The sequence below is a fragment of the Micropterus salmoides genome, unplaced genomic scaffold (genome assembly GCF_014851395.1).
Source record: "Micropterus salmoides isolate LMB-PRFRI ecotype aquatic unplaced genomic scaffold, ASM1485139v1 Ms_hic_scaffold_3, whole genome shotgun sequence".
Lineage (NCBI taxonomy): Eukaryota > Metazoa > Chordata > Actinopteri > Centrarchiformes > Centrarchidae > Micropterus > Micropterus salmoides.
This window is the reverse complement of record NW_024042261.1, coordinates 25189507-25205335: the sequence shown is the minus strand read 5'-3', so window position 1 is coordinate 25205335 and position 15829 is coordinate 25189507. Positions and strand designations below refer to the sequence as shown.

Genomic DNA, 15829 nt, shown 5'->3' with positions numbered 1-15829 from the left:
ATGTGCCCCTGTTTTCATTCCTTTGTGTCAAACCACAGTGATCTCATCTCTCCATCAGGCGGTTTGTTATGTGTGTGTGCTAATAGCTGCCTCCCTTCCTCTTTGTCTCTGTTTGTCTCTGTCACACACGCACATACACACACATTGTACACCCTCCCTCTCTCCATCGCTGACTTACTTCCAACAAGGCTTCCTTTTCTGCTTTATATATCATCGTCTAGTCTTTCCCTTTATCCTCACCACCATCTCCTAAATACACACATGTATACATTGAGACCCAGAGATATACCCATGCACACACATATTCTCAGTGCTTTGTGTGTGTTAATACCCTGTCAGAAGAGATTATAAGTGAGTTGGGGATGACAGCGCCTCTGGGAAATCCCCTCCGGGGGTCAGGAGCAGCAGCCGCTGCCCCGGGCCTCGTCTGGTCCTCTCTGGTGTACTGGCTGTACTCTCTCTTCTCTGTAGACACCCGATCCCTTTTCTCTGGAACAGTTTTTCAGTTTGCTCCCTGAATCCTACATAAATGGCCAAGCATTCTGATGCTGGTTTATGTGCGTAAGAAATTCGGGGCTGACTAAAGGATTTTTTTGGAGAAGCCCACTCACCCAGATCACAACACAGCTACATTATTGTGCCAGGCTCACATTGTTGTGTGAATGAGAAAGAGACATATTTTTGAAAATACAATTGATTTGATTGTCATGTGAGTTAAGCTTCAGCCACAAATCTAAAACAAGTTGGTGGCACACATACAAAAATCGCTTAAAATTGCTCACCTAAAAGTCCTACACATGTTGCAGTGAAGTTTAATGCTGCACTGACATTCATCAGGTGGCCTGAAACATGAGTCCAAATGAATGCAGTGTTGCTCAGTAAGCGCTGGTTATATAAATAGACACACTGCTGACATGTTCACAATAAAAACTTTATAAAGTGTTAATATGTCAGTATTTACAGCTTGTTGCCTCTGAGTGACCACAACATCAGTTAATGCAGGTTTAAGCACCCTTTAACACATCTGGGTTTGCCATAGTTCCAGCCAGTTAGGACAAATATCAGATAATGCTGGTGGATCATGTGTTCTAATCTAAATCCATAAGTCTGAAAAAGTTTATCCTTCTTCCCTCCTCCCTCAGGTCAGTTGATTGAGCGAGTCCTCCTCTCGTCCATGTTGAACCCCGGTGAACAGTGGCAGACATACCGTTACCATGGACGGACTCTCAGCCTGGAGTACCGGCTTCGCTTCCGCTGTGATTCAAACTACTACGGACCTTTCTGCAACAAGTTCTGTAGGGCCCGTGATGACTTCTTCGGTCACTTCAACTGTGACCCCAGCGGCTCCAAGGTCTGCATGGAGGGCTGGACGGGACCAGAGTGCAAAGAAGGTGAGAAAGCAAACTTAGATAATGTAGAAAAAATTACAGTTCACATACACATTGAGCTCCACTTTTAGTTTCAGAGCTATTAAATACTCAAAAACACACACCACGTAACAATTCATTCACCGATTAAAACGCTGCTGGATCAAACCAATACAATACTGGATGTGTTTGCTTGATTTAGCTCCTGATTACAATTTATGACTACATGACTAAAGGTACAGTTAAAGGAATTGTTCAACGTTTTGTGAAATACATTCTGCTTTCTTGCTGAGAAAGAGTTAGATGAGAAAACCGATGTTCTCCTTAAATGTAGAACTATTCCTTTAACACCAAGTCTGCAATACAGTTTGTCAATGTTACACTAACATTGATGTTTACTGTGTAGGATCACACGACTCAAGCAAGTTTCAGTAGTATGCTAATTGACTTTCATACCCTATGGAAATGAATGGAAACCAATATCTGCCTGGAATGGTAGCAAAGTTAGTTTCCCCAACACTCAGGTGCGATAAAAGGTCAAGTCAAGTAAATTCATTTAGGTAGCACAATGACAAAAAATGTTGATCAAAGTGCTTTACAGAGAAATGTACAATGAAATTAAGCATACTGAAATGAAAATAAATAGGTAAATAGGTGCAACAGACAAAAAAGTCACTAATAATTGGAGGGATTTAAAAGTTGTTAATATACAGTGGAGACCTAACACTTAAAAGTAAAAGATGTGTGTGATTTGCAGTAAATGAGCTAAAAAATGCAAAACCACAGGGAAAGTTGTTTGTCAAAGTTTCTGTTTAACCTCATTTGTCTTCTTGCTCAGCTGCTCAGACGTTTATATGAAAACCCTTCCCATCTTTAATTGCTTACTAAGTTGAAGTTCCGTTTCGAAACGGTACATTTGTATTTGGGGAAATGTTTGTTGCTAGAAAATATTCAGCAGACATTTTCCTCAAGTTGAACGTTTTTACTTTCCATTTATTTTTCCACTGTCCCTGGGAGGGGGTTTCCTCTTCAGTGATCCTTTCCAAGGTTTCTTAAAAGGTGTTTCCATGAGTGTGTCCTTGTTTTTCTTTCTAATGTTGGCCTCTGAAACCTTTGCTATTGTGATTAAGGGCTGTTTAAATAAACTTCACCCACAAACCAGTGTCATCAGCTTTAATTGATGACACACACAAACACAAATGCTTCCTTACCCTAAAAACAAATTGTCGCCCCTCAAACAGAGCCTTGACCAAGTAGGAATCAGCCTTGTGAATGGTCCCCACTTTTGCCCAAACCCAATGATATTCACAAAGACAGAAGAATAGACACATCTGCTTTAGTGTGTGTGTCTGTCTGTGACTCATCAGCTGGATGACCTTACTGCGTGACCTCGGAGCGCTGCCATCATGTTGCGATGGTAAAAATGAATGGAGGAAACCAGAATGGAAACCATGGGAACCCTGAAGGACACGCAACTAGTTTACGGACATCCTCACTTCATCTGACTTCCTTCTCAGCAGGTCGTTGATTGGACTGCAGAGAAGCAGGAAGTCTGAAAAATTTGCCAGGGGTCCCTCTGTTACCCCCTGCAGGTTAATGACCATGATGAACTTTTGAATTGCTTAACTGTTCAAGTAAATAATCTCACAACAACACATGGGCAGTGTACTTTAATCAGAGTTAGAGGACACAAATTTCAGCCTACCAATATTTTTGAGGTTTCTCTTCTACATGCATGATCTACTTTACATTACCTATGTTTTTTCCACAATTAAGTGGGTGTTTTGTATATCTGGGGTTATTTTGTGTTAAATTTGTTCTAGAGTATATATACAGCCATAACATTATGACCACCTGCCTAATATTGTGTAGATCCCCCTTTTGCCGCTGAAACAGCCCGGACCTGTCAAGGCATGGACTCCACTTAGACTTCTGAAGGTGTGCTATGGTACCTGGCACCAAGACATTAGCAGCAGATCCTTTAAGTCCTGTAAGTTGCAAAATGTGGCCTCCATGGATCAGACGTGTTTGCCGAGCACATCCCATAGATGCTCAATTAGGGAATTTGGAGGCCAGGTCTCAGGCCACTGCCATCAGGTTATACCATTTCTATGAAAGGGTGTACATGGTCTGCAACAATGCTACGCAGCCCCATATGCAACAAAATTGCGATGCACTCTGTGTTCTGACACCTTTATATCAGAACCAGCATTAACTTTTTCAGCAATTTGACCTACCGTAGCTTGTCTGTTGGATCGGACCACAAAGGCCAGCCTTCGCTCCTGACATGCATCAGTGACATTTGGCTGCCTGTTCTTCTTCTTCTTAGGGGGCTTAATTGATGTAACAGGGAAAGGTAAGACAGGTCAAGCTTGGGGCCATTAGCTTACCCTACAAGTGTTTAAACACCTTCCGGCTGTAGTTATTTCTCACATGTAACGGTCCTAGTTAGGTAGACAACAGTATATCAGCAGATATCAGTGTTCTTTGGGAATCTTGCAAGGTTGAATCTTACAAGAATGTTTACAAGAACTTACTGGCTCCACAGATAAGAGTACTCATGCATTGTAATAGACTTCAATATGACGTAGCATCGGAGAATAAACATCAGATAGATTTGTTGTTCTAGGTTAAGGCCAGCTAAAGATGACCTAAGAGGGAAAGCCTACAGGCAAGTAGGGAGAAGACAGAAACATAAAAGGGACCAAAAGATGTTATCCTTCAGATTTGGTGTTGGCATTCGATGTGTGCACAGGCTGTCTACTGGCACTGTATCTCCTCGACCGGGCTCAAATAAATGTTAATAACTGTTAAGTCTTCATCAGTCTCTGAAACTTCTTCATCACACCTGAACCTGGCTCACAATATTTCTTCAACACCGCCCATGACCCCATTGCTGGTTCACTGTTTTTCCTTCCTTGACCACTTTTGATAGGCGCTGACCACTGAAGACCAGCCACAAGAGCTGCAGTTTTGAAGAAACTCTGACCCAGTCGCGCAGCCATCACAATTTGGCCCACTCAAAGTCGCTCAAATCCTTACGCTTGCCTGTTTTTCCTTCTTTAAACATATAAACTTTGAGGAAAATATGTTTCAATATGTTATCACTTGTTGCCTCATATATCCCACCCACTGACAGGTGCTATGGTAACCAGATAATCAGTGTTATTCACTGCACCTGTCAGTGGTCACAATGTTACGGCTGATCGGTGTATATAGTGTTTTTGTTTCAAATTTACTGGTTCCAAGTCTCTGATAGCTTACTTTTTGTGTGTGTATGTGCATGTTTTGTTCACAGCGGTGTGCAAGCAGGGGTGTCATCAGGTCCACGGCTCCTGCAATGAACCTGGAGAATGCAAGTAAGTTAGAGAAACACTTAAGAACATTTTGTTTTCCACCATAGGCGCAGTATGTAGCTGAAACCAGGGCCAAATGATACACAAAGTTATATTAAATAGGATGCAATGTGAGATAAGATGTAATATGAAGCCAGCTTCCTAAACCATTTGTAAACACTCTCTCCCTCCAGTCACTCACAGATGATACGCATGCTTTCTGCTGTATCCAAAATGCAATATTGGTATAATGTTGATTTTTGTCCTTATCCTGAATTCTGCAATTGAGTTTAATAATAATCCCAGGGGTCTGAAATCCTGCAGGAGTAGGCAGGGACCGGTTGTTCTGCACTGATGTGATTTGTCCACTCTAAAATCTCTGTAGTCATTGCTTGAGCACTGAAATCTGAAGTTAAAAGCTGCAAATAACCTGTGAAATTGTATCTGTGTAAAACAAATGTGTCTAGTCTAGTTCTGCTGTAGAAACCTGCCCTGCAAGTTACAGTTAGTGCAAAAGTAATATAAGTGAATATTCGCCAAAGCATCAACAGGTGAAGTTGCCATTTAAAGAAAACAAGCTCCACAACATCCAATAAAAAACATGTTAATAACATTATATATGTGTGTGTGTGTATGTATATATCAATCGTATGAATGTGATATGAACGAGCTCTCGTCGTCTCCTTCAGGTGTCATTATGGTTGGAAGGGCCCCCTGTGTGACCAGTGTGTGACGTTCCCTGGCTGTGTGTATGGCAGCTGCACCGAGCCCTGGCAGTGTGTTTGCGATGTCAACTGGGGAGGACTGCTGTGTGACAAAGGTCAGACATATGACCCGTAAGGTTGAATGTTTTGTACTAAGAATGAAAGGAAGCCTGCATAATTCTAAACATGGGGATTTATTTTTTTTGTATTTGTTTGTTTTCCCTTCCTCTGTTCAATTTAAGAATTCTAAAGGGCATCAGACTCATATGGTCTTCACTTTGATATCCCATCCTGAACTCCATGTCGGTCTGTCTGTGTGAGAAAGAGAAACATTGTGCGTGCAGGCGTAGTTCGTCACACACCTTCTCAGGCATGGCGTGCTGATCTTCTGTATGAGATAAGACACAGCTCCCTCAGGGTTTCATCATCTTTAACTTTTCCCACTACACTACACCAAAGTTCCTCCAACATTCTCCCAGTATATAACCGCCCACCTCTCACCTCTGTCCCAGTGTGGGAGCGGTGATCCGGGGGGCAAACAAGTGCCCATGGGACGGTGTATTGTGCAGAGGAAAGGTGATAGCCTTGGGTAAGGTGAATGTGAGCAGGGCTGGGCTGGGCTGGGCTGGGCACTCCTAGCTAGGTGGGGTCCTGAGCTGATTATGTGTTTTAGGAAAGGCTCTGTAAAGAGCTCTAGAGAGACAAAGAGACTGTGTACATGGAGGAGATCATTAGAGAAAGCAAAGCTTTAATCAGCCTTAACACTGCAGACAACAGGCCTTGCAGCTACTGGCCTGCACAGTCAGCACAATGAACCGACCTGGATACACTTCGGCCTCTGTGCAGTGTGTGTGTGTGTGAACCTGGATCCATCTGCAGCCTTATTCCTTTATCTTGTCTTCCCTATGTACTGTATTTCTCTGCTGTCTTGTGATTTGAACTAAAATATAAAAGCATACTTTAACTTGTTTATGGTTTCAGATCTGAACTACTGTGGCACCCACCAGCCCTGTAAGAACGGAGGGACCTGCACCAACACAGAGCCAAACGAGTACCAGTGTGAGTGCCAAGAAGGTTTCAGGGGACGCAACTGTGACATTGGTGAGTGTGGCTTCACCATAAAGGCACTGAAAAGTGAGGTTTAATTGAATACTGTATGTTTACACAGCAGAAAACAAATGTGGATCAAAATTCAGATGGTTAGTTTACATTAATGAAAAAAATGCAATGATGCACAGTGTATTTTTATTTTTCAAATAAATACATCAAAATACAAAAACAGAAAATAATTATATAGACGCAGCATAAGAGCACAACGCATCTGGGGGCACAACAGTAAATCTTTATCTGAACATTACAGATTCATTCTTTAGCTGACTTCATACCATGCAGATATTTGTCATAACAAAATGTCACTCCATGAGAAAATGTTTTATGTTATATAAAAACGTTTTGCTTCTCAAAACATGCACACACAGAGAGAGGAGACAAGTAGAAACATCCTCTTTTGGTGGTTATAGGAATTTGTCTTCATTTTGAGAGAAAGCAACCTGCATCACCTTTGCTTTTACATTACAGATGGACAAAGTGCACTGCAATTTTAACAGCAAGTACTTCTTTTTCTCTTCTGTCATGCCTTCGTCTCCTCATCAGTGGAACATGCCTGTTTGTCATCCCCGTGTTTGAACGGAGCCACCTGTGTGGAAGACCCAACGGGCTTCAATTGCATCTGTAGCGACAGCTGGACCGGACACACCTGCGCTGATGGTGATTTTCAGTGCCACACACACACGGAGTTGAGGGGCTGGGCAGTGTGAGATTGGCTGTTATTGGATCAAAGCCAGTGTCTGACTTTAATCAATCCAACAGAGGAAGCTCAATTAGTCTGAACACAAACAGTATCAATGGCAATCAGTAGTCTGTCTCGCCCTCTTTGTGTGTGTCTGTGTGTGTATGCATTTTTACACTTATTTTCACTGCCAAGAAAAGGGTGAGCTGGAGCATCTTTGATCAGTTCTATTGATTTAATTTAAACAGAGGCAAAACTGTGAGTTAAGTGTGTTTTCCAGACATAGTGTCTTGCATCCTGATACATCCAGACTTTATCTAGATCCAGATGAGGTGGATAAGAGGCACCTCTAGAGGAGTGATCACTTGTGATCAGGCAAGTGTGGCTATAGCTCAGTTGGTAGAGTGGGTCCTCGTGTCCACTTGTTAAAGTGTAATACAAGGAAAACACTGAAGCCGAAATTGCTCCTTTTATGTGATTAAAAAAACAGTGGAGAAAGTACTTCTTCTATAGATCTATAAATGAAACACAAAACAGATGGTCCTCACACTGTCCACAAGAAAGACAAATAATCCCCCAAATATTCAAGTCACACTTGAATATTGTACTATTCAAATACTGTACAAAAGTTGCAATACCCCCGCGTAGCGACCACACATTGGTCTTCTTCCAGAGGGTCAAACCACCACTCATACACAGACAAGTGAATAAACAGCATAGAAAAAATATGGGAAAAAATAAAGAGTTGTTTTGGGCCAAAGCGTCTGCCAAGTGAATGTAATGTCATCAGAAATTGTTTGCTCAGTGAGGAAACTGAGACCACGGCTAAACATAAAAACAACACACAAAGAGCAGGAACGACATGTTGTTGTTGTTGGCTTTTGTCCTCCTCAGTTTTGGTGACGTTAGTTTGCTGTACAGTAGTCTGATGTTTTTGCTAAAAAAAATATGCTAGGCTGTTTAACTTATTTTATATAATTATTATATTCAAAATAATTTAAGTTCGACTAAAACTTAAAGAATTGTCAGAATTGAAGAAGCAAAGGCCGAGTTACTTTTAATTGCCTTAGTCAAGATCAGACAATTCCCATGATCCCAATCCCATAATCTGAGCTATTTTTTAACTTTACACAGCTCCTCCACAGCTTCAAGTCAAATTCAGTTTCCACAACTAAACATTTGAAAGCATCTGCAGTTAGAAGAAACTACAATGAGTCATACAATTTGATCTGCCTGAATCACCTGTGTACACTATTTTACATCGGCTTACAGCAGCCCTCACTCCTTGTAGGATCTACCACTTCATGTCTTGTACCGTGGATAAAGGTCAGACATGTATTTTGGCTGCGACATAAGAATGAGCTGTCACGCCAGACTATCTTGGGCTCGATCATGTGTGTGACACTGATACAGTTGGGGGGGGGGGTGTATGTGTGTTTGTGTGTGTGAGAGAGAGAGAGGGGGGCCACAGGAGAGATTGGATCATACAGGTTGTATGTGTAAACAAGCAGGAGTCCATATCCTCTGTTTTTATCTCAATCAGGATAAACAGCACTGCGGGATCGGCCACTGGCACTTGGAGAGAATAAGAGGAGAGGGATAAACAGAGGAATAAAGGAATAGTTTATTTTTTGCTCTTGTTATTTGTTGCTGGCGTGATTAACAGTCAGTGAGGCGGTCTGTATGTGTTGTGGGGGGGCTCTCTGGGGAAAACACAGTGAGAGGATTGTCAGGCTTGCAGGGAATGACAACCATAACCACAACACAGCTCTGCTTTCAGACTAGATTGTATATAACCGATATTAATTAAAGGCTTCTATGTTTGTTATGAATTCTCCCTCTAGGTTTTTTTGTTTTTTGGGGAGGGGGGGGGGGGCTGCCTTTTGCTTGGCTGTGTTATTATCGCTCAGGGTTGGAGTCAGGGTCAGGAGGATGGAAAATGGTTGTTCTGCAAGGTTAGGTAAATGAAAAAAGGTTATGAGAGAGAGAGAGAGCAAAAGACGTACACCACAGAGTCATGCATGGGAAAAGTGATGGCGCTACTCCTGCACAAATGTGCCATGTGTGATAGAAAGTTATGCATGGTTAACCCCTAAACGAGCACTTCGCTTTGTCTGTTTGTGCTCTTTTTTACTCACATTCCCCCTGTTCCTTTATCTGTTTTTAATTCATTTTCAGAGGAGAGGAACCAGGCGTGGCAGTTCCATTTTTCTATTTCTGTCTCTCCCGTTTCCCCTCCATCATCCTTTCCCTTGTTTATATTCCCTCATTCCTCCCTCCTCTCTGTGAAAGGTTTGAGGTGTCAGCCATGTTCGTGCAGCAGATGATTATATGTATCGCTGTTTGCTTAGAAACACAAAAGAGAATGAAAACACAGGCTGCCAAAGCATCCGCATACCAATGCTACAGTTTGGATCACACGTCCACGTGGTGGCATCACACAGACTCTTTGATATTCGCACATACACAGAGTCCCATTACACAGACCAGTAGTTCATGTACAATATTTTCTCTTTTTCTTCCCAGCGGTGAGGCAGTGTGATCGGAGCCCATGTGGCCGTGGAGCAACGTGTCTGGAGGCTCATGCAGGTTTCCAGTGCCTCTGCCCGCCTGGATGGACCGGCAGGACTTGTCAGCTGGGTCAGTGGGTCGGGATTAAACATGTATAGGAAATGACAAAACAAACTCACCACAAGGTCTATTTAGCAGCTGTTCTGGAGCTTTCAAATGGTTTTGTTTTTACACATATGAACAATTTATTATTTTCATGACATTTTGCATACATTTTGTTTTTGATATATCATACTTAATATAATAATAATAACAACAACCTGATTGTTGCAAAGCAGCCACTTACACCAGAACGCTCACCACACATCAGTTTGAGGTGGAAAGGGAGGGACACAGAGCTTATATTGATGTTCTATTAAACACATAATATTGTGAGAGCAAGACACTTAAAAAAGCAAAAGAGAGATGCAAAGTGTTTTTAAAGATAGAGGAAAACAGTCTGATAGCATAGAACAGTATACTGCACAGAAAATTTTGATCTAAGCCAGAGAGGTGACCAGAGAAAAGAGAGAAAGAAGTTGGTGCAAAGGGATTTTATCTGAGTGCTGCAGTGTAATCCTTCAAAAGTTTAGCAAACTGGGGTTTTGTAATGGTGCTAATTTTTCATCATTAAATTATGTCACTACAGTTGTTTATACAGTGATCAATTAATGATATTAACCATCTTCAGAGGAGTCTATTAACACTGATCCTCTAACAAACTCAATCAGTCTGAGCTGTAACACACAGCTGATTTCAAAAGCTGCATTTAAAGAACAAATTAAAGTGGCAGAAACAGCCGAGGGCATGTTAATTCTCCGATGAACTCACCCTGACTGTGAATCAGTATTCTCTAAATGCACTGTCACGTCTCTTTGGGCCGCATTCGCTCATATTGATGAGTATCCTCCCAGAGGGTTGTTGTGTTAGATAGTACAGCAGAGGGAATATTGTATAGGATCAAGTTGCACACGCATACAGAGGACTATACACACACGTACAGAGGCTTGGGGGTTGTGAAGTAAAAACAGACATATTTCAGGATGACAGCCTCTCCCGCTCCTCTGTGTTACAGTGATATGTCACTCTGACACTTGATAATCCCCCATAGTTCCACATCGCAGGTCAGTGGCTCATAATACAACACACACAGTGTTCAAACACAAGTGATAAAACTCTTTACAGCCTGAGCTGAGAGGCAGAGCATCAGTAGTGCCTCAAATGGTGAAATGCAATTATACTTTCTATCAGTTTCACTCTTTTATTAGTCGACTTCTGTCTGGGCAGAATCCCCAGGCTCTTCCTATAGACTGAACACACACACACACAAATGCACACTCCATCAGTGATAAATCCTAATAGCTCTCTTATTGATGGTAACGGGTTTAGATTACCTATAACTGACTGACTACTTCCTCTTTATTCATTCAGCATTTCTTTCTAATCCTCTTCCTCTGCTATCAGAGCCAAGCCCTCGGGGGTTCCTGGCTTTTACACTCCCAGTGTGACAGAGGGTGGGAATAGGCCCACATTAAAGTTAACAGAAGCAGTGGTACAGCAGGGGATCTGTGCATAAACAAAGAAGATATAAGAAGATGCTGCCAGGCAATATTTTGGATGTACTGTGCATTTGCAAACATAATATTTGATAAAGTTGGGCACTCCACTTGCTTCACGGTTCACTTCAAGCTTCCACTTCAAAATTTGATTTAACTTTGGTTTAACTGGTGGCTAAAGTAGGAGACATACAGGATTAGATTCAGTTGTTTTATGGGAAGTTTTTCCTAATTTCAGTGCAAAGTTTAATTAGTGTGGTGCTATTTATGAGTTCTGACTGATATTTTGTGTGTCCTCTTGTTTAATTTCCTGTATAAGAACTGTTAAAACAGCAAACTGTAAATAATAGTACATACTTTGTAGTATTAGTTTAAAGAGTGAATTCAGAGACAGCTTTTTGTCCATCAGCAAAACAAATATAAATGTGGGATCAACAATTGAAATTTTTATTTAAAATCAAAATACATATGAGCAGAATGATGATGGAAAGTGTGGTATACACATCCACATAGTTTTACAGGTGCTCGGTAACAATAGTCCATACAAAACAATGAATAAATACCTGCAACATTTCTTATGTTATCTGAGGAAGACCATTTGCGGTCAAAATGATGCATGTCCAGAATAAAAGAGGAACTGGGAAATTAATGTTGATATAAATTGTTGGTATCTGTAGCTTCTGTCCAGAAACGTTATTGGTGTAGATGTATCAGAGATGTTAGATGAAAAGTCTAAAGTAGAGATGAATTGTTGTTCATCAGATCAGTACTTTTAGAAACAATTTCTTTCTCCCTTTAGACACCAACGAGTGCGAAACGAGTATATGTGTCCATGCTCGCTCTTGTCGCAACCTGATTGGTGGATACCTGTGTGACTGTCTTCCTGGATGGACGGGGCCTAACTGTGACATCAGTGAGTATAAAAGGAAAGGAATATAACAATAAAGAAGTCATAGTCCCGTGGCAGCTTGTGACACATGAAGAGCCTCAGTGGATTTAAACAGCAATTACCCAGCAGCCCAGACTCCCTGCAGGCAGGAGACCATTTTACTTCAACTCTTCTTCCATTAATCACCTGTCACAGAGTATCACTGAAATACACTAAAAATGTAACGCTATCCTAAACCAGTGTGCGATTTGACCATTATCACCCCCTTTTCAATTTGAATATTGTTGTTTACAGCATCATAGTTGCATATAGATTAATATAGTCTTTTTTTCTGGTTTCTAGGGAACAGCAGCTGTCAGGGTTTGTGTTTGAACAGCGGACGTTGCGAGGTAAGGAGTCCTGGCTGTGTTGCCTTTCTCGCTGTGTCTTATTTAGTGATGTCTCTGCACATCGGTCACAACACTGGCTTGCTTCATTGTCTCACTCTCTCATATTCTCTGTAGCAACATTGTCGCCTTCTTTAAGACTTCTCACACAACTCGAGAGTTTTAAATGATTTAAAAGTGAATCACTGGGAATCGTGTTAATTGTCCAACGAAGGTTAAAGTCAAGGGCAACTGGACTTGGTTGAAGATTGCCCTTGACTTTAACCTTCGTTGGATAACTATGACCTGGATGACTGAGAATCTTCATAGACATCGTGTTAATTGTGTTAACGCCCAAAACATTTCAGGCTTTCTGCAGAGAATAAAAAAAACTATTTTTGAAATTATTTTGCATTGAAATGTGTGCAGTACTTATTCTCAAAGGGGCAGTGTTTTATTGCCTGCGGCAGATCCATCACAGGCTTCCCCTTTCTCTCTTCAGTTCCCTTTTTTACCCACTTCATATAATCATTGCTCTCTCTGTTTTACTTGCATATAAGTAAAATACACTATATACTGTCCCACATAGGACAAGGTGTCAGGGTCCAGATGCTTGTGTCTACCTGGTTTTTCTGGAAAATATTGCCAAAATGGTCCAAGCCCTTGTGACAGCACCCCCTGTCTGCATGGAGGACAGTGTGTGGAGAAGGACGGAAGCGCCTTCACCTGCAACTGTCCCATGGGATTTTCAGGAGTCTTCTGTGAGGTTGGAGAACCTTCATAGATCTTAGCTTAAGGCTAGCTTAGTCTGCAGAATGAAAACATCATAGTACAACACAACTAAATGGATATGTGCCCTGAAGGAAGAAATCCAAGAGTCTTATACAAAGTCCTCCCCAATATGAATAACATTTAGGATTCACTTGTCATCATAAAAATAAATGTTAAAAACAGACAACAGAAAATTAAACACATTTGAAATGAAAAGTTCTTCATTTAATCTCTAAGATTTGATTTCAGGTTGTTCCAAACAGAGGTACCTCAATATTTTATGATATATTGATAACACAAATATGCCTGTAGGTACATAAAAAAAATCCTTTAAAGACTTGTGAAGTAGAATGTGAATGAAAGCCAAATAATTGAAATTTTGGAAAATGTCAGGTAGACTATTAAGTACAAAGACATACTCAACATAGATAAACCCTCATTTGTAAAATTAATAATTTTCTGGTGAGTTTATAAGTAAGCATTGGGCAGAAGTTTCATATTTACTTGAATCGGTAACCATCAATGTAATGAATCTATGCATAGAGTCCCAGTACACAGTTCATCCAACAATAAATTAACAGTTGTATTAGCAACAGCTACAGCTAATGGCCAGCTTGGTTAACAGTAAACTGATTGACTGAACAAAATTAACAAATCAACAATTACAAAATAACTACAGAACAGAGTACTGTGAGATAAAGCTCCAGCAAGGGCTTCTAGGGAGTAAGTCACTATTGGTCTGGTCACAGTTCTGACACAATGGGTGTAACAAGGGCAGTTAAACAGTAAGTGTTTTGTTCTTTCCATTATTTCAGATAGTGTTGGATCTGTGCAATCCTAACCCATGCCAGAAGGGGGAACCCTGTCACAGCAGAGAGGGCCAATACATGTGTGCCTGCCCCGAGGGCTACTATGGTAATGACTGCATGAGCCTCAAAAATCCCTGCATTGGTCAACACTGTCAAGGTAAGAAAAAGCGGGGTGGGTGTGTGTGTGTGTGTGTGTGTTCAAAATCTCTATGAAGTCATGTCTAACCTCTGTGTCTGCAGGTGCCATGTCTGACACGACACACGGGGGACTGAGCTTTTACATTATCCTGGTAGGTGTCCTAGCTCTAGTGACTATCTGTGGCTGTGCGGCCTGCGCCTTCACCCTCTCCCACCTCCATCGAAAGCGGAAAAAGCAGCAGGCCGTCCCACAGGAAGAAGGCATCAACAACCAGAGGGAGTTTGTCAACCTCATCAGAAACGTGGACCGTCCTGTGCCCCTCCTGTCCCCCGCTGCCCCGCTCACACATCCTCCAGCTCCCGCCCCTGTCTCACGTTGCTATGAGGAGATTGAACTTACCCTGCCGCCATCCCCAGCACCTTCACACCCCTCTCCGGCACTAAAGCCAGCCCACGCCCCCAAACTGGACATTTCAAACCGGGAGAGGGAGAAGTTGAACCGCTTCCACTACACAGAGAACCAGGAACTAGAGGTCTGACTGTTGAACTTCTGGGCGTCTGAGGTGCTTTTTATTTTATTTTGCGTTTTTCGCTCTCACTCACAGGAACCTGTTTCCAGTTTCTTGCACTGTCACTCTTGCAGTCATGACAATGGGGTGATCCTATGACCTTTATGTGCTCAGATAGCTTACAGCAGACACCTGAGGAGCAAAGGCTACTAAGTAGAAGGGTCAAAAGTCTTACTTTGTTGTCATCTTTGACTTTATTTTGATTACTATGAGAAGAAGCAAGTGCATGACATTTGACTGAGAGACTAATCAAACTCTTGACTTAATCTGGAGACTTAGAGACTTGCCTTGGAGTGCCTGAGATACTGTCAAGAGGAAATAGAGGACAATCCTTTGTAGGAGCCTCTCAGTCGGTTTCCTGGTCCATGATGCCAAGTGATTTGTGTTCAGACCTTTGTTTCTGTTTCAGACCGAACTCTGACAGAGAGATCAATGAATGGATTCTTATTTAACACTCAATATGTTTCTGCATCTGGTTGGGGTGTGTGTGTGTGTGTGTGTGTTGTGTGAGAGTGAAATAGAGAATGTATATTATGAGTGTATGTGGGGGAAAAGAAAGGACAGTTTAAGAAAAGAAAACAAAGTTGATATACTTGTCAAAAAGAATGCACACTCCTGGGCTTTTAAGCCTTAAGAAAACTGTTTGAAAACTATACACTGTTGCCTGTATTGTCTCTGTAATACTACAGTTTGTCAAAGATGTATGATTTTTTTTTTTTTTTCATACCTGCGTGTAAAATAGCTTTTTTTGTACATGGATATATTGTACATATGGATGCCCTTTTTGTACTGTGGTTTGGTCTGAAAGTATCACTGTATTTCTTTGCTCTGTTTGTCCCATTTCACTTTCCATTTGGAGCAACCAGCACATGTGGATTGTAATAAAAGTGCATTTACAAACTATTTATGTTTTCATTGCCTATAATCATTCATCACCAGTGTCGCTGTTAGAGGGCGGTTTCATCGCTGCCTCACATTAACTATTGT

General features: G+C 41.5%; 1 protein-coding gene across 1 annotated transcript in view; it reads left to right on the top strand.

Moving 5' to 3' along the window:
* LOC119883340 (protein jagged-1b) overlaps nt 1-15745 on the top strand; it is a 53518-nt gene extending 37773 nt beyond the window's left edge. The window contains exons 4-14 of the mRNA XM_038693942.1: nt 1143-1391; nt 4666-4726; nt 5392-5522; nt 6388-6507; nt 7060-7173; nt 9722-9835; nt 12101-12214; nt 12533-12579; nt 13145-13321; nt 14142-14292; nt 14376-15745. Of these exons, the coding sequence (XP_038549870.1) occupies nt 1143-1391; nt 4666-4726; nt 5392-5522; nt 6388-6507; nt 7060-7173; nt 9722-9835; nt 12101-12214; nt 12533-12579; nt 13145-13321; nt 14142-14292; nt 14376-14812 (1715 nt within the window). The 3' untranslated portion in view covers nt 14813-15745. The remainder of the gene's footprint in view (nt 1-1142; nt 1392-4665; nt 4727-5391; nt 5523-6387; nt 6508-7059; nt 7174-9721; nt 9836-12100; nt 12215-12532; nt 12580-13144; nt 13322-14141; nt 14293-14375) is intronic.
* The last annotated feature ends 84 nt before the right edge of the window (nt 15746-15829 follow it).